The sequence below is a fragment of the Thalassophryne amazonica genome, chromosome 17 (assembly GCF_902500255.1).
Source record: "Thalassophryne amazonica chromosome 17, fThaAma1.1, whole genome shotgun sequence".
Classification (NCBI taxonomy): Eukaryota; Metazoa; Chordata; class Actinopteri; order Batrachoidiformes; family Batrachoididae; genus Thalassophryne; species Thalassophryne amazonica.
The window spans coordinates 19,894,542-19,917,319 of NC_047119.1; the positions used below are offsets into that span (position 1 = coordinate 19,894,542).

The 22,778-nt window shown below is 37.7% G+C and overlaps 1 protein-coding gene across 9 annotated transcripts in view; it reads left to right on the forward strand.

Moving 5' to 3' along the window:
- The window catches only part of nedd4l (NEDD4 like E3 ubiquitin protein ligase), a 103,730-nt gene extending 81,535 nt beyond the window's left edge, over positions 1-22,195 (forward strand). For 6 of the 9 annotated variants that reach the window (XM_034191470.1, XM_034191471.1, XM_034191465.1 and 3 more), the window contains 17 exons: positions 1,800-1,997; positions 2,612-2,689; positions 5,955-5,969; positions 6,875-6,929; positions 8,240-8,298; positions 8,685-8,750; positions 10,717-10,946; positions 11,750-11,871; positions 12,157-12,227; positions 14,567-14,662; positions 14,761-14,834; positions 14,933-14,993; positions 15,381-15,440; positions 15,628-15,735; positions 18,628-18,724; positions 21,046-21,118; positions 21,228-22,195. In XM_034191470.1, the coding sequence (XP_034047361.1) occupies positions 1,800-1,997; positions 2,612-2,689; positions 5,955-5,969; positions 6,875-6,929; positions 8,240-8,298; positions 8,685-8,750; positions 10,717-10,946; positions 11,750-11,871; positions 12,157-12,227; positions 14,567-14,662; positions 14,761-14,834; positions 14,933-14,993; positions 15,381-15,440; positions 15,628-15,735; positions 18,628-18,724; positions 21,046-21,118; positions 21,228-21,330 (1,566 nt within the window). In that variant the 3' untranslated portion in view covers positions 21,331-22,195. The remainder of the gene's footprint in view (positions 1-1,799; positions 1,998-2,611; positions 2,690-5,954; positions 5,970-6,874; positions 6,930-8,239; positions 8,299-8,684; positions 8,751-10,716; positions 10,947-11,749; positions 11,872-12,156; positions 12,228-14,566; positions 14,663-14,760; positions 14,835-14,932; positions 14,994-15,380; positions 15,441-15,627; positions 15,736-18,627; positions 18,725-21,045; positions 21,119-21,227) is intronic. The other 3 variants (XM_034191472.1, XM_034191466.1, XM_034191468.1) reach the window with 1 other exon arrangement.
- The last annotated feature ends 583 nt before the right edge of the window (positions 22,196-22,778 follow it).

Genomic DNA, 22,778 nt, shown 5'->3' on the forward strand with positions numbered 1-22,778 from the left:
CACCGTGGTGATACTGAGTGACATACGGAGGTCATAGCAGTGTCCATAGTGACCTTGAGGGTGTCTTGACTGTGCCAATTGGCCAAATCTTTGTGGTGGTCCAGTGTCTAGATCTTGATGTTTTTTGAAAAGGAAATCCTATCTTCATGCAGCAGTTTCAAAATTGTATTTGTTTTAAGTCTTATAGTTTGAAAGAGTCACTGTTACCAAACATCACACAAGCTTGACTAATTAAGACCAGCTTCTAAGTTTGACTCCACACACACACACACACACACAAAAGAAACACCTCTGCTGGTACCAGGGGAACAGACCTGAAGCAACTTTAATTAAGGGCTGTGTGAATATGTCTCTCTGTGTTAACAAGCTATCAGAAGAGAAATTAGAGTGAAATGCTCATCTTAGGGTATGATAATTACAAAGTCTAAGGGGCTTTAGCAAGGTGGGAGGTCTGTACATTAATTAACTCTTTCTCTTATTAAAACAGATCTGCCTGTTATAATTATGGTGAAAAGAACAGTGATGTCAGAACAGTCATTACCCTGCTTAAATTCAGTTTGTTAGCTTGCTGTAGATTTGCGGTTTTAAGATTTATTCTTGATAAGGGCTTCCTGGAGTTAATTAAAATGTGGATCAGATATGTTAATGTTAAGGTTACCATATTTTCCAGATTATAAATTGTGGGGTTTTATTATTATTATTATTTGTTATTATTAGTTTGGGAGACCCTGCAGTTTATACTCCGGTGCAACTTATACTCCAGAAAATATGGTATTAGAAATTGATGGCTTAAACATTTGGTTGATTTAAGACATTTTTCCTCAGGCTATTGTTAACCATGTTCATTCTGTGTGCTTTGTAATTCAAGTGCCATTTCATTTTTCCATTGATATATTGACAACTCTAATCCAATGGAATATATTGGGAGGAATTTTTGGCTGGAGCTGCACCTCAAACAGAGAGGGAAAAAAACAGAGGAGAGGTGATGGTCTAGTGGTTAAGCATTGGACTTGAGACCAGAGGATCCTCTGTTCAAATCCCACCCTGACCAGAAAATCACTAAGGGCCCTTGATCCCCTAGTTGCTCCCGGTGTGTAGTGAGCACCTTGTATGGCAGCACCCTCACATCGGGATGAATGTGAGGCATTATTGTAAAGCGCTTTGAGTGTCTGATGCAGATGGAAAAGCGCTATATAAGTTCAGTCTATTTACCATAGAATCGGGCATCAGAAAGACAACAAATACAGTGTAATTTGTCAGTATTAAGCAGCAACAACAAAATAAATACTACGGTGATCGCCGGCCACTAGCCCTAAGCTTCACTAAAAGACCCAGAATTTAGGTAAAACTAAGGCCACGGCCCGCTCCGTTTACTAATAAAATTAATTTAAGAGTAAAAAGCATAGCAACATACTATGCCAGTATGCTAGCCATACGAAAGGGAAAATAACTGCGTCTTAAGTCTGGGCTTGAAACTCTCCACAGAATCTGACTGTTTTATTGACGCAGGGAGATCATTCCACAGAACAGGGGCACAACAAGAGAAAGCTCTGTGACCTGCAGACTTTTTTTTTTTTTTTTCCTCCCTAGGGACACAGTGGTCCTATACCCTGAGAATGCAAAGCCTGAGCTGGTACGTAGGGTTTAATTCAGTTAGCTAGGTAGGGAGGGATGACAGAGCAGGAATATTCATTTTATGAACTTTCTCACAGGTCTCTGGTTAATGTAGGTCTTCATCCTTTCTGTTTTGTCTCCTATCACTGTTGGAAGTACGGTATCATTTTTCATGTTTATTCCAGGGAGCCAACAATGTCCAGGTGCGGAGGGCAGTGAAGGACACGTTATCCAACCCACAGTCTCCTCAACCTTCTCCCTATAGCTCACCCAAATCACAGCACAAGGCACAGCAGAGCTTCTTGCCCCCAGGCTGGGAGATGAGGATAGCGCCCAATGGGCGGCCATTTTTCATTGACCACAACAGCAGAACCACCACCTGGGTGAGTTAAGTCACTATGTTGCGCCCTTTTGCAGTTGCACCGAAATACTCTTATTTGACATTACTACTTCATAGAGTAACTTCATGGAATGTGTTATTGTAGTACTGTATTATGCTTTTCTGCTTCTTTAAAGTAACCTGCATTACATTATAATTAATTTGTTGACTACTTTATATATCTGCACCAGTCCCAACTGTTAGTACAGACAAATGACTTCTTCGATATCCAGATATGAAACATTATTTATTTCTGAAAAACACTATCGTCATTGTGCAAGTATTTATAGATTAATGCAACTAATAGTATGTATTGCTTCATGATTTCAGTGTGAATGTAATGTGACAGTTGACTTGGGTTGTGGTCAGTGTTGATCTCCCCCTGGATCTTTTGGTGACCTCTGGTGGTGTGAAAATCAATGCCGTGTGGAACTTTTGTAAAATATTTTATAAACATATTGAATAGCTGTTTTTTTCCTCTAATTGTTAACATATGTAAATTGCTTTTTAAAAATAACTACATTTTTCTTTTGCCCATCTTTTTTTCTCTCTCCAAATAACATTTTCTTGCTCTCCTTTGTGCTACCTCCCTCCCTCCTTCTTTCCTCTGAATACCAGGAGGATCCCAGATTAAAATATCCTGTTCATATGAGGCACAAGAACTCCATGGAGCCAGGAGACCTTGGTCCTCTTCCTGTGAGTACCATGTGTTATTAACCTCTGACCCACACAAGACATTACAAACATCATTGTTTCCAAACCTGCAGCTCTGTTGACTCATCCCCTGGTCTCAGCGGTAAGATGCATTTAGAATGCACTGTGTTTTGATTGCCATATTTCTGTTATTCATGAGTGTAAAACAACGAACGCAGAAGGATTTCTTTGGCACATGCTGTGCAGGTGTCAGCATTCGTGTGTGTGTGTGTGTGGGGGGGGGGGGGGGGGGGTCATAATACTATATCAGTTGTACAGTAGATGATGCACCATCTACTGCATCATCATTCATGCATTCATTCATGAAGCATGAATGATGCACCATAAAAAGACATTTGTCTCTATGGTAACCTAACATAGCATTTTTGAAATTGCTTATTTAAAAATTATTAAGTAGATAACTGGCAAGTTGTGGTCAGTAATAAATATATATATGTGTGTGTGTGTGTGTATGTGTATATATAAAATGTGTGTTAATAAATTTGTTTCTTCTGTTAGACCAGGGATCACCAACCCTGTTCCTGGAGGGCACTTGCCCTAGATGTTTTCTAACTCTCCCTGTTCCACTCCCAGGCAATTAACTCCGTCAGGTGCGCTCAGCCAATCAAGAGCTGCAAAACACCACTTTTAAAAAATGAGGTGTGATTTGAGTAGGTAGACATGGAAAACATGTGGGGCAGGTGCCCTTCAGGAACAGGGTTGGTGACCCCTGTGTTAGACTATTAAAAAGCAAAAATAATAAGTAAATACATTCCAGCTTGTAAAATTTCTTTGCAGTTAGTCGCTATATTATACAAATATCATATATAATAATAATAATAATAATAAAAAACTATTTCATTGTAACACCCCACACACACACAATGACAATAAAGACTATTTTATAAAGAATGTTTGAGTGCAGTGGTAAGAAAATACTCTTTCCATTGCACAAATGGAAAACAATTATTTGTTTATGGCACCTAAATAGATCTGCATCATTTAATATTTTGCTTAAAATTATATAGGTGTTTCTTCTTGAAGTAGGAAATGGAGGGCAGCGTGAACCAGCAGTTCACTCTGTTGTACAGCCGACTCTGCTGTGGATGGGTGGGACACGCACGCATCTGCTTTCTTAAATCCAGCAAAAAGAGCTTGTCCAATTCTTCATTTGACAGCACTTCAACAGCTACAATAAGTCATATTATTGATGCTTAATTCAATTAGAAACGTATTTTTTTTCTTGATGGTGGAATCCGACTTCAGTGGGACATAGCAGCACACTCTGGCCGGCAGGCAGCTTGGCTGACACGTCGTTGATTTCAGCAAGAGCTGCAGCGGAGCTTTGAGCAGTGTATATGTGGAAACACACATTTGCTTGATTAAATCCAGTGAAAAATTTCTTCACACACTCTACAGCTTTATTGATAAGAAAAAGCATGTGTACTGTATTTACGAATGAATATGTATAGATTTCTAACGTCTTCATGACCTCTTGCCATAGGGCTAGAGGTCATGAATATTTGGATATTGAGGGGTTTTTGTCGATTGTTTGTGTGTAACCAACCCGCCTGTTGTCAGGGCTTGTCATCTGTCTGCACACACTTTGGTTTTTGCACACTAAATCAAAATGTTTTGACTGATGTACTTCCTATTTGATATATGGCTTGTTCACTGCCAGCAGGGGAAGGTTGCAAATTGAAACTGAGCACCAGGTGTCCCCATCTGGAAATCTCCTCATGATAATTTAACAATGTTTTCAATGATCATTTTCAGAATTGATATGTAGGTCTTGGGAAGGTTGGTGTTACAAATATGCACCAGGCAGTTCCACTCAGCAGCACCAGCTGGCGCCTTGTGAAAATGGTTTCTGCATGATAACTTGACGACAGTTTAACCGATCGTGTTCTAATTTAAGTGGTTTAGTCTTGGCCAGGACATTTTGTGGGATGTTCTCCTGCTGCACTGGCAGTTGCAGCACTTTGTGCTTCATAAACACAAATCAGAGAGACTGAGTCCACGTTCAAATGCAGTTTATAAAAGCAACTTTCACTCTTCTATGTTCTTATCATTTTAAAAAATGATGGAATAACCTACATGTGGTCATGAAGCAGCTTAGCAGCCAGATGTACACCTACTTCTGGCTTGCAAAAAGAGATCAACATACACAATGTACTATAACTTCATCTACATTTTGTTCACCTTATTTGGCAAACTAAAGCTCCATTCACACTTTTACATCCCTGAATGTCACAGTCTGTCTGTGATAAACTGACATGTGAAGATAATGGTAGTGTGCAGTTTGATGGCCAGCATTCTGGCGTTGCTCCATGTAACATGCAAAACCAGCAGTGTTGTGCCTATAATACAATATTAGCAGAATTCAGACGCTTCCAGTAAACCCCTCTGTGATGTCACAGCATGTACAACAACATTACAGGGTCCACAGAAATGCAAGAGATTATTGAAGTACTGTATGTGTTTGGGGGGAAAAAAGACATCTTTGGACATTTTGAAAGTTCTGCCACAGCTAAAACAAGGCAAATGTGCAGCGACTGATTATCCAGATTCATCATGGTCAACCTCTCAGATCCTGCCTTGGCTTTCAAAAGTATGGACAAGGATTCAAACCGTGACCTTCCAGGATTCATATCTATGAAATTAAGGACAAGCCTTAAAGCTGAAAGTCTGCATTCGTCATTCGTCATCTGTGTCTCCATTATGCTTTGGTGGGCAGGAAAACTATGCATTAGTTTTTCAGGAAAGGTTTTTTTTTTTGGGTGGTGGTGGGGGGGGGGGGGGGGGGGGGGGGGGGGTGGATATATGTATTACCATTATCTGTAAGTCAGACAGAAAACATGTCATCACCTCCACAATTCTTGGCTCAATAGGGAAAAACTCAGTGAAAGTAAGCTAAATGCTCATGTAGTTCTCAAACCGGTCCTGAAGTAGCACCTCAATGACATCAACATTTTCAGTCTCTTCCAGCTCTGCCACAAGATGCTTAGGCCATCCAGGTGTCTGTTAGTACTTGATTGGCTGCACAGCTGAATGGGTTAATCAGCTTGTGGCAGGTGGGAGAGATGGGAAATGTGTAGGTTAGGTGATACTTGACCACCAGGTTGAGAACTATTGAATAACTAAATCTTCATCAGTTTGCGCATCTCACATTCTTGTGTGGTGCGTGCATGTCTGTTTCTCTTTTCTCTCTGTTCTGGTGGATCTAACATATGCTACTTCTTCTACACCTGGCGTGTCTGTTTGGCAGAACCTACCAGAGGAGGTGGGTTGGTGCCTCCCCTCTGCCTGCCTACCTGTCTGGTCCAAATGCCTGCAGACAGCCTTGTGGCTTTTTTTTTTTTAAATTAATTTTTGTTTCCCTCTTTTTCTCTCATGACCGGCATGGATGGACTGTTTCGCTCCCTTCCTATTCATCGTTAACATCCCTCATGTCCTCTGTCTGTGCGCCCTCCCTGCACTATCACCCTGTTTATGATTAACATTTGGTGCCCTGCGCCGCACCCCCGGGAACCTCTCCAACTGCACCATATTTGTGTACCTGTTGTCAGTGTCTGAGGCACAGCTAGTCAAGTCGGGAAAGTCGAACGAGGTGAAATGCACTGTGCATTTGAGGATGGTGAGACACGGAGTAAGGCGCGGTGTGGGGAAAAGAGCAGCAGAAAAAGGCAGAACGATTTGGTTCTTAAGTTGGGCTCCAGTCTGTCGGGTATGACATATTTAGAAGTGTTCTTGACAGATTGTCACACTTGGTCCCTTTCCCCACACCTTTAATCTTAATCTAACATTTGAACTGCCCGACTGCTGTTGCTGTATAGGTGTTTGGCCTGTGACACTGTTCTAAGTGGTCACTGTCAGCGGTGGTTGTGAACCTAGTTGTGATTAACCTTTGTTGTGGTCGTATCCCTGCCTTGCCAATGTCTCAGACCTGACTCAAATAGAAAAGAAAATCGTCTGCTTTCGGATCCTTTGGCACATTGCTTGGGCTTGCCTTGCCTGCAGTTTCAGGCCCTCAGTGTTTTATAGTCAAGTTCAATCAATTAGTAATTACAAAAGGAAGGGAAAGTGGGCGGATTTAAGTGACTATTTGAGCACGGCCTGGTCAGTAATGGTGTGTAAAAGTAATTCTGTGCTTTTTCCTAACTCTACCTCTTTTATGCTCCTTTGTAGCCTGGTTGGGAAGAAAGAGTTCACACAGATGGACGCACCTTCTACATTGACCACAGTAAGATAATATGTCTGTTTGCTTATTGTAATATTCATGCTTCTGTTATTTCTTTATATTTCCATGCACATGTAGCACCTGCAGGAGTCAGCCAAGGAGAAAATGATTTCTGTGTGCATCTTTTGCATATAAAATGATGAAATACATGGATAAGATGATTCAGGAATGATACTTTTTATTCTACAACAGTTTGACTACAGTGGGACTTGGGGTGATGCAATCCAGTCAGATACAATTCATTGCTTAATGTAGACATTTATTTACATGATAAACAAGAAGAAGCCAAAAGTGACCTTGTTTTTCTCCAAATACATGCATCATGAAAAACCAGGGACCTTCAAGTTTTTGCTACTTTGCTGCAGCCCTTTTAGCCATTAGGGGTAGTACTACTTACAGTAGCAGAAAGTGCAGCATAGAAGGAGCCCAGAATTGGATTGAATTGAATTGGTTTTGTTTGACAATCTTCTCAAGGCTACAGTCATCCCTGTTGCTTGTGCATCTTTTCCAACCACACTTTTCCGTCAACGTTCCATGATTATGCTTTGATACCACAGTCTGCAAACAGCCAGCCCTTGTGGAGGGTGTCACAGAGTGTCTTCTGAACAACTGTCATGTCAGCAGTCTTCCCCATGATTGTAGTTTTGTGTACTGAGCTAGACTGAGAGATTCATTGTATTTATACTGCATAAATAATGACTTAGACTTGAAATATTAAAATATTTTGAGATCCTGTTGTTTTATCCATTTTCTTTTTTAGTCTGTAATAATTCAAATTAAAATAAAATACTTGAACCATTTTAGTTCATATGAAACTAGTCTAAATATATAAATATAAATATTTCACTTTCTGAAATAACTGACCAACATTGAACTATTTCATGATATTCTAATTTTGTTGTTGACTTTGATGCAGCTATAAATGACATTTTGAAGCTGTGTTATTGTGTTTGATATAGCACAATATGTTTCAGTAACATTTATAAAAATGCATGTTTCTAATCTCCACATCTCGATGAATCATTTCATTAATAGAATTAGGCATAGTTTGGCAGACATTAGTGAGAAGATGCCACGTCTTTTTGATGAAGTATATCACTACAGATTGAATTTGAAACTTTTGTCTTTAGCGTTCCGTATTGTGTTCCCTCCAGACAGACTGATGGGATCACATATACCTTCTCCCTGAGAGCATAAGGGGGGGGCAATAAACTAAACATCAGCTTGGAATTCTTTCATCACCTTCCTGTGGGTCTTTCGAGAGGGCATTATCATTTTATTGTCATGTAAGTGAATTTCTGTTTCTCTTTCAGATACAAAGAACACACAGTGGGAGGACCCCCGCCTGCAGAGTCCAGCTATCACCGGACCTGTGAGTGTTTTTCCTTTTCTTGCTCTACGAGCTACGTACTTGGCCACAGCTGTGTTTCTACATGGAAACAACAAACTGTTTTTTGTTTAACACTGCCAGACTTCACATGTCACACAATGTACTCTAGTGTGTTTACTTGCACAACAAAGAGGTCTGTGCAGTTGGCACTTAACAGTCACAGCTTCCTACCATTCCTTGTACCACTTCAGATTCAGTTCTTCCACATTTCTGAGCCCTCCGTGTTCAGCTGAATGTTTTATCGTAATGAGTAAAGGCATGTTTGGCTGTCCTGCTACAAGCTGCATTTTGATGAGACTGTCAGATAATTGTCATGATCATACATATATTACTCATTCCTGTGTGTGTGTGTTATGCTTCCTCTGCAGGCTGTCCCTTATTCCAGAGAGTTCAAACAGAAATATGACTACTTCAGGAAGAAATTAAAGAAACCGGTATGAAGATGCAAATGAATCCTGGAGTTCATGGCACTTTTCATAACAGTGATGAGGCAGAGCTAAAAGTTGACTGTAATCTCACATAAAGACTGAATTAGCTGGGCTCAGATTTTGATTTTTTTATAATTAGTCAACATTTTCATCTAAGAGCAGAATGAATTAATGATGCCTCTACACTGTAACTGAATTAACTATGTTTAATGTTCATTCTCTATTTGTTTCTATTAAGTTACCAGTTGTCACTTGTAGTGATATTTCCACAATGGTGGTTTTGTCCAAACACCTTTCAGCTCAGTTATTATACACCCTGCAAACAAATTTTGAGACTTCATAATATATGTGTCATGATACGATTGTATTGTGATGCGTCGTGCTATGATAAATAAATGCAATAGTTTTCACCGTATTGAATGTTTGGTCCCCAAAGTAAAGGTCAAATAAGGTCCATGTCCATTGGATTCTATGATATATGGCATGTACCCTGTAACGTGAGAACTATGCATGACATAGTGACACATGATAGGATTTTTGCTGCTGTTTCATTTGTCATATTTGCCAATATTAGTCTGTGGGCCAAGCAGGCTTTTGGTATCACTTAACGGGACTAAATAGCACTTTACAATCCAGCCTCATTGTACCATTGCCTGGACAAAAATGTATGATAGCCATCCCAGGATGGTAGCTATAGAAAGGTTGGGGTTGGTGAAGAATTACACAGAGGTCAAAATTTAAAACGGCTCCAATCATGTTGAAAACTATATCACAATATTTGTCTCATCATAACTATGCCAAAAAGTATAGTTTAGACTATCTATGACTGAATTCTATGGAGTTATGGAGTAAAAACAGCAAAAAAAAAAATGGTGACAAAGGTCAGTTTCAGTTTGTACAGGGGTCAAAAGTTAAAGTTCCTCCAATTTTGGTAAAACATGATACCATCCCTGGTTCTCAAGACCAGGCACCTAAGTAGCTCTACTCTACTCTTTTCTACTCTATTTTACTCTTCCTTTTTAGATATTTAGATATACCTTTGTATACTGGCATAGTTCCACCTTAGAATTGGAATATAATATATAAGATATACCTTACTGAATTTTCATGATGCGTTAATAGGGTTTTAAAAAGAAATAGTTTGCACCATGTGTCATAGTTATCACGTCAGGGGGTAACATACGAGGTATGGGGTAACATATATCATAGAACCCAATGGATGTTGACCTTATTTGACCTTTACTTTGGAGACCAAGCATTCAACATGGTCAAAACTCTTACATTTATGAAACATTTTAGTTCAACTAATGATTTGCATTACCTCTTAAGGAAATTGGAGCAGCTTTATCTTTTGACCACTGTACAAACTGAAACTGACCTTTGTCACCATTTCTGCCATTTGTACCCCATAGCTCCAGAACATTCAGTCATAGTTAGTCCACACTATACTCTTTTGAATCATTATGATCAGACAAATAATGTGATATACTTTACTATATGATTGGAGCATTTTTAAATTTTGACCTCTGTAATTCTTCATTGACCTTCACCTGGCTACAGCTGTCACCCTAGATGACTATCGTACATTTTTGTGTAGGTCAGGGTACACTGAATCTGGATTTGTTAGGGAGTCATTTAGTCCCGTTAAATAATACTGATTAGGTCAAAATTGATTACTGGCTCATGGACTGTATTATTTACAGCATAAACAGACCTGTTTGAGCTCTACGTAGAGCTTGGTTGTTATAATAAAACTATCATTTCTATAAGGATTAAACAGTTAATGAATAACATTGGCATCAGTAATGAGTGCAGGTCTTGTAAATGTGTCCCAGATGGATGGTCCACTCCATCTTTATATTTACTGAAGCTTGTTGTCGTTGGAACAAATTAAAATTTAATAGAATTTTTGCTTGTGTTTAAAGAACTCTTGAGTTGCACCAACGGTGGCGCTGTAATCTGTCTTCTACAGGCTGACATTCCAAACCGATTTGAGATGAAGCTACACAGAAACAACATCTTTGAAGAGTCGTACCGCCGGATCATGTCCTTGAAGAGGCCCGATATCCTGAAGGCACGGCTGTGGATTGAGTTTGAGTCGGAGAAAGGTTTGGACTACGGCGGTGTGGCCAGAGAGTGGTTCTTCCTCCTGTCCAAGGAGATGTTCAACCCTTACTATGGCCTGTTTGAATACTCAGCTACGTAAGTCAAAGTTTGTGTATGTATTAAATAAAAAAAAAAAATTGCAATATAATTTTACTTTAATAAAAATAAACAAAAAAGAAAGCTTTATTTGAAATGAAATTTCCATAACTGTTTGTTATCCATCAGGAATTTGAAATAACTCACTGCTTAGCAACCATCTTCAAGATTTTTTTCCCCCTTCTTATTTCCTCTCTACCCCTTTTCGTCCAGAAGAGTCTTGCAGAAGCACTGTCTTTGACATTATTTTTGAAGATGCACACAGTTCCCTTTGTGAAATTGAGTGGATTTGAGGGGGTAAAATTTAAAAACTGAGCCCTTCTCCAGTGCTTCAGAATGTCAGTGTTTGTGTGACTCATTTGGTTGCCATGGTAGACAGAGACGTGCTCTGTGCATGCAAGCGTGTGTGTACCATGTATATAGAATGTATTTTCTTTGGGCTACAGGGAATACAGATAAAGATTATGCAAGATTCCCAGACAAAGCAGCCGAGTTTACACGAGCAGGGACATTTTATCATTGAGTTCACTGAGTATCCAACCAAAAAAAAAGAAAAAAAAAAAAAACATTGTCACACTATTTAAACAACAGTAATCAAATGTTGTTAAATCAAATGTTAATATTATTTTAAGTCATTAATATTTGGTTTATTCCATCCTTTTGGGGTGGTGTTGATGCAAGTAACATTGGTATTTGAGACTCTCTGCAACTTTGTGGTTTAGTATAATTACAATCGAGTGCTGCTTTATTTTGAAATGAAAGAAATGACTCTTCCTTTGTGCTCTTGCTGTGCATCTTTCCAGAGACAATTACACACTTCAAATCAATCCCAACTCTGGTTTGTGCAACGAAGACCACCTTTCCTATTTCAAGTTCATTGGGCGTGTGGCAGGAATGGCTGTGTTTCATGGGAAACTGTTGGATGGTGAGCCAATTGAAATGTTCTCTCCATTAATCAGTAGATTTGAGTCATAAATGAGAATTGTCACAATACCTTTAAGCTCATTTATGCATGCATACTGTTAGAGCAAAGATTCTATTTATGATTACAGTAAATTTTTATGTGCACTCTTAACTATTTGTTGTTTGAACTTAGTGTGTGCAGCTGAATGCACTGGCACAGCTTGTATTTGGGATGGATGTTATGCAGTAAAGGTGTCTAATATTTACCTATAACTGTTACAGTGAAAGTCTTTCTTCTTGTTTGAAGGTTTTTTCATTCGACCCTTCTACAAGATGATGCTGGGAAAACAGATCTCGCTAAAAGACATGGAGTCTGTGGTATGTAAATGCACTAGCTCCACGATTCGATACACATCACGATATGTAATTAGATCTCTGTTCTCACTAATTATAGAAAAAGTAATCTCTGGTGAATGGTCTAACCTGAAAGAAATTATTCTTAAGTATAAATTATATTCCTTCATGTTATGCTTCCTAATTGTATATTTTTTTTCAATCAGTTACGATCAGACATGGGCCAAATACAAAAGTATTTGTATTTGAAAATACTTAAATACATTTTTCGGAGTATTTGTATTTTCTGATTTTGAATTCAAAGTATTTGTATTTCAAATACATCGCCGATCCCAAGTATTTACAAATACTTTTACAAATACTTTTTACAAATACTTTTCAAACTTAGGAATCTCTGTGATACAGTGTTGAATATAGAATTGTGATAGTTTATCGCCTGTGATACTATAATAGTGAATTTGTGATAAAACAATCGATCCTTTACTTATCAATAGTATTTGGTCATGCTATTTTCACAATAAATTGTCACTGGTTTATCAGTTTTTGTGTTGATTTGTTTATAGTTCATAGAAAGTATTTGTATTTGAAATACTCAAAATATAAAGTATTTATATTTGAAAAAGTACAGAGTATTTGTATTTGGAATTTGAAAATCTAAAGTATTTGTATTTAAATACAATGCAAAGTATTTGACCCCATGTCTGGTTACGATTCTTCTGTAAGAGGTCATTATTTCTTTCATGCAGTCGTTGACTTTTCATGGTAACGCAATACTCATTTAAATAACAGCACAATTCAGTACAGGCTTCTCAATACAATTATCCCGATTGGCGATGCATTGTTAAACCCCAAGTGGAAAGATGTCATTACCAAGAAATTATAAACCAATTTAATTATGGGAATAGTTTTGTAGACCTGCCAAGAAGATAGTACTTGCATTTTCATTAGTTTGTTGCTTGGTTTGGTAGTTGTGTGTGTTGAGACTGGCCTAGTGTAAGAATCATTGCATTCTATTGCAGCTTTTGGGCCAGTCTGTTACTGGAGAGGGAACTGAAATAGCTTGAAAAGTATGTCACATTTGATAGATTTTTTTGTTTTGTTTTGTTGTTTTGTTTTTGTGGAAGACAGGGAAATCTTACAATTTTTAAAGAAAAGGGTTTTTTTCTGTAAACTGGTCAAATTCTTGAGCCAGAATTGGATTTCTTAAGCCCCGGTCACACGGCACTAACGAAAGACGACAAAGCCCAAACGAACCAAGAAATATGGACTTTCGTTGACTTTCTGAGGCATCGTTTAACCTTCATCCAGCTTCGTTCCTGCAGCTGGCGTTTCGTTAGAATTTTTAAACTGTTGAAAAAAATTGAACAAATATCGATGACAACCTCAATTCCTCCATATTTCATTTTGCTTTCATTCTTGATGGTTTCTTATTGTTAGTTTTTGTAACGTTGGCGTTTCGTTTGACTTTCATCCAACTTTGTTCAACCTTCCAAGTCTGACATATTGAACAAAAGTTGACGAATGCAACGATATCTGAATGACTTCATAACTAAAGCTTCGAGGAGCTGAACAAAACATCCTTTTATCGCTAATGAAGTTATTAGTTTCGGTTTTGTTTCATTTCTTTCATTCAATCCTATTTCGTTTTAAGTTCTGTTTGGGTTTGCTTGATTCACAGGCTTTTTGGTGATGGTAAAAGTACAGGATCTTTCATCCACCTTTTCTCAACGATTTTTGATTTTTTTTTTTTTTTTTTTTTTTTTTTTTTTACCTTTGTCCAGCTTTCCCTGTTGCCATTTGACCAGGGCAATAAAAAGATTAGCTGTTAAAGTTGAATTATCTAAATGCACTAATAACTTCCCAGCTTCATTTAGATGGATGTCAAACTGCACTGAAAAGAGTAATGGAAAAAACTGTCAAATTTCTTCAGGTAGTTGAGCGTGCTGCCTTTTGCTGGACCTGCAAAAATGCTACTTTTTGCTGAAGTGACTCATATTTGAGACATTTCTGGACTTGCCTACAACATCCCAAGCTAATTTATGTAGGATATGATTCCATTTCCAGTGTACCACATAAACGTAATGTGGGATAATGGAGGCTTGAGAGTATAGGAGGTGCTCAAGTTTGTTAAAATGTAAAATGGGTTGTTTTGGGTAATTGCCATATAAAAATTCTAGTCTGATTAAGTTCAAGTAATTTCTGGTAAATCTGAGGGGGTTATATGTTACCCTCTGAGAAATCCACTTAAATCTTAAAGAAAGAAAATGGCAGAAATAGAAATAATTGATTTGACAATAATTAAACTAAATTGAAACCAGTGAATGTCATGAGTATATTTTCTGTTCTGTGTGGTATTCCTGCAGGACAGTGAATACTACAACTCTCTCAAGTGGATTCTTGAGAATGACCCAACTGAGCTGGACCTAAGGTTCTGCATTGATGAGGACAACTTTGGACAGGTTTGTAAGACATGCATCAGACATTTTTATGAGTTCATATCTGAAATTAGACTCCCCTTCTGAGTGCTTTGGCTTTAATTTTTCTTTTTCTTTCTCAGACGTACCAGGTTGACTTAAAGCCCAGTGGTTCAGACATGGTGGTCACCAATGAGAACAAAAAAGAATATATCGAGTAAGAAAAGCAGAATTGCAGCCTTGTACCAAACATTTTAATAACAGCTACTTCATCAAATATTATTAAATTGAAATAAAACCCATTTTCTTCACCAGCCTTGTCATCCAGTGGAGGTTTGTCAATCGGGTCCAGAAACAGATGAATGCTTTCTTGGAGGTATGTATGTAAAGGAACACAGTTGCCACATGGGGGCAGTATAGCCACAGATTTTGTTTGTGTGACCCCAGGCTTTGATGTGTTGTGCAGCGCTGGAAATAAAATGCAACCCTGTGGTGCCGAAACCTTCTCTTACCTGTTTAAACTAGTTACATACAAACTGATTTTCTTATAAATTGCTGGATACAGCCTAAAAGAAATTGTGTATTTTTATTTCTTATAAGAAAAGGTTAAAAACTGGTCAAATTTTACTTATTCATATTTATGAATATCGTGTATTTGTCAGCATTGCATTGTTTTAAAAGGTTTTAGGTATGTTAAATTTGCCCCCAAAATTTGGTATTATAGTACCTGAGTTGTGTTTTCATAATATTTTCTTCCTCCCAGGGCTTCACTGAGCTCATTCTCATAGATCTGATCAAGATATTTGATGAAAACGAGCTGGAGGTATGGAGACCTGTATTTGTATTTTAAATGTGCGTTGTTTTTTTTTCTTTGTCTTTCAACTATCAGGTCTGTCTATGACTGACTGCAATGTGAAACCGTATCTTCACTGAACCAATTTTAAGTTCCGACTACTTTTTATGTATGCATTTATTTATTACATTTTTCCCATCATCCTCTGCATGTGTAGCTGCTCATGTGCGGTCTGGGTGATGTCGATGTCAACGACTGGAGACAACACACAGTTTACAAGAATGGCTACTGTCCAAATCATCCTGTCATACAATGGTTCTGGAAGGTTTGTCTGTTATGCATCTACATGGTTACGCTGTGCTATTTAATGGGATTTCTATACAATTCACGAAACTGTGTTGTTCTAGATGGATATATATTGAAATTGCCCATTGTTTGGTTATTATCTGTTGCACTGGCCTTGAAAATAAAGCAGGGTAAAAAAAAAAAAAAAAAAAAAAAAAGAGAGAAGTGGAAGTAGAGAGTCTTATGCAGGCTCAGAGGCCCATTGGGCACCAGTGCCTATATCGGGTTCCCTCTCTTCTTGTACAACCATGGTCTGCATTCTCTTCAGAAGAGAATATGGAAGAGGTCTGCAAAGTGCAGAGCAACACAGAAGCCAAGTGTTTTGTTTTATATAGTTGGTTCTACAGCACGGCAATTTAAATCTAGACTAAATACATGGTTTCTGGATCCTTTTCATAGTTTAAAAATGCTGAAATTTGAAACTGGGGAAACTATCAAAATGTGCAGACACATAAAATAAGTTTTGTTGTAAATGAAGGAAAACTGAAGAGGTTTTATGGCAGGATTATCTCTTAATAGCCAAGTGGCATCTGTATGCGTGGATGTGCAAGGTTGGGTAGGATTACTTTGAAATGTAATCAGATTACAAGTAATCCAAATATATGTACATACATACATGTAATCCACATGTATTCTTTCAAAGTAATCCTACTCAACCTTGTGGATGTGTGTGTGAGTGTGTATGGCTTCGATCACGGAGAAACTGGACAGTTGTCGTTTGGTGTGCTTATGTATTTTGGGTCAGATATGAATGCTGCCAAAACGGAACATTAATAGGACTAATATTTTTGGAGAAACTAGGGATATTGGGGAACAACACTGAACAATGGACATTGATAATTACATTCTGGACTCACACGCCATTCCAGCAGGGGGCAGTAAATCATCTATATATTAAAAGTGAAGTGGCGTTTGTGTACGTGTGTGCATGCATGCATGATTTTATAAATTGTAAATACATAAAAAATACATGGATGACCTCGAAAGTGAAAACACTTATTTCCATTGTGGTCCATTTAAAAATAAAATGACAAAATAGAAGTAATAATAAATTAATAATAATAATGGCGTGTCTATGATAACAAGAATCTAAATAATTTATAAATACACTAAGACAGCAAATTAACATTAAAAATGATATAATTAACAGGAAATAAAAGGATTGAGTTCTTCGCTAAAAACTGTTTAGTTCTAAGGTTCTGAGAACATTCTGGTCTCACACGCTATTCCAACTCATTATAGAAACTTTGCATAATTTCTTACCACTCTTGAAAACTGTCAGCTACCTATTTTATAAACACTACCCAATCTAGAGCCCGTGGATCCCCCCAGGCAACACGCTAGTTGTTATTATTATTATTATTATTATTATTATTTATTTAATGCTTGACAGACTAAGTGGAGCTAATATCATTTTATTGTTGGGGAAGGGCAGACCAGTTAGATCATCGGTAGGCGTTGAACTGCCACATAGAAGTCTGGGGTTCAATTCCTGCTGAAGCTTTCAGGTTGTGTCCTTGGACATGAGACTTTATTTGCATTGTCCCTGTCCACCCAGTTGTAAACTGGTACCAACCATGGCTGAGGAAGTAAACTGCACTCGACCGACGCTCCATCCGTTGGGAGTTGTCGACTCGCATCTGCTTTATGTTACAGTATCTGAGGATAAGTATTGGCCCGATGGGTCTCAGGATCTATGTAGGCATTAAGGAGAAGGACAGTGTTAACCAGCTCACTTTTAGATTTCATGAGTTCTGTTTGCTATTTGCAAAATAATTTTAAAAAGGGTAAGAGCAAATTTAATGTAAACCCATTGAAAAACAATCACTTTAATTTGGACAATCATTTTATTGGGAAATAGTAGGTCCTGAATGTTATTATGAGCATCATTAATAGAAAATATAACTCAAAACCATTATGCAATCCACAGTACTTATAGGTACTCTCAGAGGAGTTGATGCATTGATGTGCTTTTGGAGGAGATTGTTGCCAAGATTTGCATATTAATAAAGGAGAAATAAATTACTCTTGTGATCATACTTGGGAAACCTGTAATGGTTATGCTGTAGGTACCCCCAGGTGAGCGTAGTCACAATGTATATTGTATACAGTGTTGACAGAAATGGTAACACATGAGTAAATGCCAATTATAGTGCTGCTTGACACTTACTACTTTTTTGTCCAAATGAGAGGGTGCTTGTAAGCTTGTGGAATATGAGGCACTTCAAGTTTCTCTGAAGTTTAAGTATCACTTCATTTGATTTGATTTATGTTGTGTGTACAGTTCAAACGGCCAGCTTATCACAAAAGTTGCATTTTATTAAATGTGGATGTTAAGATCATAATCAGTGTAACAAAAGCATCATTTAAATGATTGAAAAGCATTTGCAAACGTGTATGTTGTAAAGCCATAATATCGTTTGCCACGTGGCACTGAGTCGAGGTGCAGTCATATTACGAGACCACCAGGCCATCGTTGGGTTTGCCGGCCCCACTATTGAAGATCAAAGTCTGTTTGGAAGAACGGGCTTGTTTGCTTTGATGAAAGAGCCTAAACTGGTAGCCGCCCTGGTTATCATCTGTCTTGGGCTTCAACACACACACTCGCAAACAAAACGTACAGCAGTGTCATGTCATCTGATTAACTTAACCAGTTCAAACAGCTTCTGTTTGACTTTATTCATTTACATTTAGTCTCACGTCAATACAAAATTACCTGCAACGAGCTTCAAGCTTTGATTGCTTTTATAACCTGTTGTGTTGTAGCTGTGAAAATGCGCAACTATTAATAAATGGCAAATCACTACTGTGTGCTCAATGTGATTCTTGAAATGTCATATATTTTGTCCAATGCAATGATTCCTGTCCACAGGTTGTCCTACTGATGGATGCTGAGAAAAGGATTCGACTTCTCCAGTTTGTCACCGGAACGTCAAGAGTGCCCATGAATGGCTTTGCTGAGCTTTACGGTGCGTCGACTCACTAAATACATTATTTTCTACTTGTACAATAGGACCAGTTTTGAAGAGAATCTAGGGCCACAACTAACAATTACTTATAAGTAATTAATATGCATCGTTATCTAGATACAAACACACGCTATGCTAGTGTATCGAATCATTCAGTGTGCATAGATTCAATTGACGGGCAAAATCGTGATTGCATCACTCGCTGTGTGCTTGCATCGATGTTTTTCCAAGGCACATTGAATTGATTGCACCATCCCTGGAAGCCAGAAAGCACCTTTCTACCACAGCAAACATGGAGATCCACGAGCGGTTGAAGATTTTTCACACACCTAAAACATTTAAATCAGGCATTTTAAAAAAGATGGAAAATTTCACAAGACGCAGGTCGTTTGTAAAGAATGCTGTGCTGCTAAACCATATGGCTGCTGCTGCACTTAGAGTTTAAACATCCTGCAAAACTGGTGAGAAAAATATCTCATATTACTTTTGCCAAGGCAGTACACTGAGTGACTCACTTTAAGTCACTCATTGAGAGTGATGTTATTTACTGTTTAAGTTCTGACAGTGTGATGAAGCAGGTTCCACATATGAGGGAACTGATTCCTGTTGAACCTGGTAAATTTGCTGCTTATAAGAAGTAAAACAAGTCCTCTGCCTCTAGTAGAATTAGAAGAAGAATACCATAGTACCATACTGAATTGCAGCTTCTTATTTCTTTCTATTTAAATTTTTGGTATAATTTCTTTGCATCATGTTGAATTGCGTCATATCACACCACATCGCATTGTGAGCAATTGGATCGCCATCAAACACATATCAAATCGCATTGAATGGGGAACAGGGGTGAATCGCATCGTCATGTATCGCTATATGTGTCGTATCGCTGGTAGTGTATCGAATCTTCAGTGATGAGATTCATATCCCTAATATATGTATGTATGTGTTCTCAAATAATCTATTAATCTGACTTTTTTTAATTATTATTATTAGTCAGTTGGTTATTTTCAGATTAGCCAATTATATGTTGGTTAATTTTCCTGTAACTCATAAATTTTACAAATAACATTTAACCTTGCATTCAAATATTTTGTCATAAAAGTATTTCTTTTACAAATTTTTAAAAATCCAAACATACAAAGGTTAAAGAGCCAAAAATCTTGCACATAGCTTTACCTCTTCCCAAGACACAAAAACCAGCTAACAATTAATGTCATTATTAATTAATCTCATGATCTCTTATTTTCTGGATTTATCCATTAGTTGTTTGGTTTTCTCCATGTAATGTGGAGTTGCGTCAGGAAGGGCATCCGGCGTAAAACCTGTGCCAAATCAACATGCAGATCCACCTTGGATTTGCTGTGGCGACCCCGAGTGCAAACAAGGGAGCAGCCGAAGGGACTTACTATCCATTAGTTGTTTGGCCGAAAAAATTGTGAAAAATATTGATCAGTGTTTTTTCAAATCCCGGGATGACGTCACTCAAGTGTCTTGTTTTTGTCCACAACAACTACCAGAGGACTAAAGAAACCAGAAAATATTCACATTTAAGAAACTGAAATCGGAGAGTTCAGACATTAAAAAAATTCAATGATTCATTAATTACCCAAATAGTTAACAAATAGCTTAATAATCAATTAATTTTTGCACCTCTGCTGATTTCCCAAGATTTGAATTAGTTGTATATGCCTTAAAAAAAAAAGGTAAAATTGACAAAAATAAAAAAAATATACAAGTCTAGCATCATAGGCTGGAGTATATAGACATGCCATGAAATTTTGTTTCATGCTTTTCTTTTTAACAATGTTGGTGTGAAATAAGAGACTTAAAGAGAAGAGTAAGATTAAATTCTAATTATCCACTGACAGAAATGAGAAAGTATAGTTGAGAAAAAAATTAAAAACATGATTTTTGAAGATAAATTGGAAAAAAAAAAACCCACTGATTTCACAGCATACACAATAATGTTAGGGGCTCTGGAAGTACAAGGGATTACCAAAGTATGTTAAAATTGCAATGGGGGAAAAAAAATTTTTTTTCAAACATCTTGAAATCCCAGTGTGGTTAAAACAAGACAACGGTACAATGGCTGAGTATCCCAGTTCATCACAGATACCCTGCCAGACCCTTTAAGGATTTCCCAGGTATGGACACAGTTTCAAACCGTGAGCTTCCACGATGCATTTCCATGAAAGAGAGAACAGGACTTTAGTTAGCTCCTGGAATTTGTGCAGCATCTGAGGCATTACAAGAAAATTACTAGAAACATGAGTTTACAAATAAAATAAAAATTGTCTTTTTTTTTTTTTTTTTTAATATTCCAGGTTCTAATGGTCCACAACTGTTTACAATCGAACAGTGGGGAACCCCAGACAAATTGCCAAGAGCTCACACTTGGTACGTCACTAATACACCTACATGTGTATTATAGCATCTTTAATTTATTTGTTTTAATTATGAAAGAAAACACAATGTGACCTACTCATCTGAACATTTTGTTTCCCAGTTTCAATCGCTTAGATCTTCCAACCTACGAAACATTTGAGGACCTCAGAGAGAAACTCCTCCTGGCAGTGGAGAACGCCCAGGGCTTCGAGGGGGTCGACTAAACGGCAATGCTCGATTGGATCCAAACGAACACAAAAACGACAGCCACACGGATAACAAACCAGCTGCCACAGCAGACGTGAGCATGTTGTACTGTAACACCTGCTTGCCAGCCGCTTCCACCCGTGGCTGTTTGAGACTGTACAGACAGAGACTGTCCCACCATGAAGCGCAGGCATGAAAGAAGGGCAATATGGTGCCTCTTCCCCCACTACCCTCATCCTGTTAAAATCTGCCGTGCTGGAAAACACTAATGCAGTTCAGTTTCTCGTCTCTCTACATGACACTACAGTATTTGAGCAGCCTTCTCTGAAAGGGACTTAGCATAGCCTTAATTTGGCTCCTACATGGACTATTTCTGAAAGAACCTGCAGTGGTACTACCATCTCAAAATCCTTCGACCAACACCAGATTACCTTAGGAATACTAGCCAGTCACAGTTCAGGAAATTGGCCACACCCAACAATAGAACTGTCTACATTGTAATCAGTTACTGCCTTTTGTCTTTTTTTTTAAGCCACAGTAAGGATGGGATTTACAGATGGGGATGAGATGATTTTATAGTGGGTTTTTTTTGTGTTTTTTCCAGTGATCACAAAATGGGATTGCATTATTATTATTATTATTATTATTTGTTTTGTTTTTTTAAATAAATTGGTTAAATCCTTGCAGGGAAAAAAATTTGTACAATTGAACAATGTTGTTTACTGTTTTGACAATTCTCTACATATGTAAACTGTAAATCTCGCTAGTCTGGGAAACGACTAATCCATATCATATGGTAATGACATATGTGTTGAATATGATTCTTTTCATTGTAGTGCTATGAAAACAGCATGAAACTGTACCTTGTGTTCGCTATGATGATATAGTTTGTTTTGTTTTGGGGTTTTTTTTTTTGGAAGTGCAACGTCAGGAAGAAATATAAGACGTGGACAGTTTGCGCCATAATGATATTAATATTCCCATGTCTGTTGCTGTTCATAATACTGTAAATTGTTGTTGGGGAGGGGGGGCATTTTAAGTTCTTTCATGATATATAAATATATGTATTATTACATTTAACAGACTTATTACTGATCAACACTAAAGTGAAGCTGTGTGCATGTGCGAGTGTTGGAGAGAAAAGCTGTGATTGCCAGTGAAGATAAAGCAGCACATTTCTTGTAGACACAAAGCCTTTTTTAAATATGTCATTCTTTTTATATATTTAGTCTTGAAATGATTTTGCCTCCATTTTTTTTTTCCAACACCTTTCAGCGTAAAAGGCACTTTATAGATCATTCTGAGGTTGTTTTATGTTTTGTGTTTTTAGTCATTAACTTGAATGTGATTTTTTTTTTTTTTTTTTTTCCTTCAAACCCCCCCCCCTTCACAGCACTTACCTGGTGCAATATAAATAGTCTGTAAATCTAGGCTGCTGCTAAGTTAGAAAAGTTTGTCAGATGCG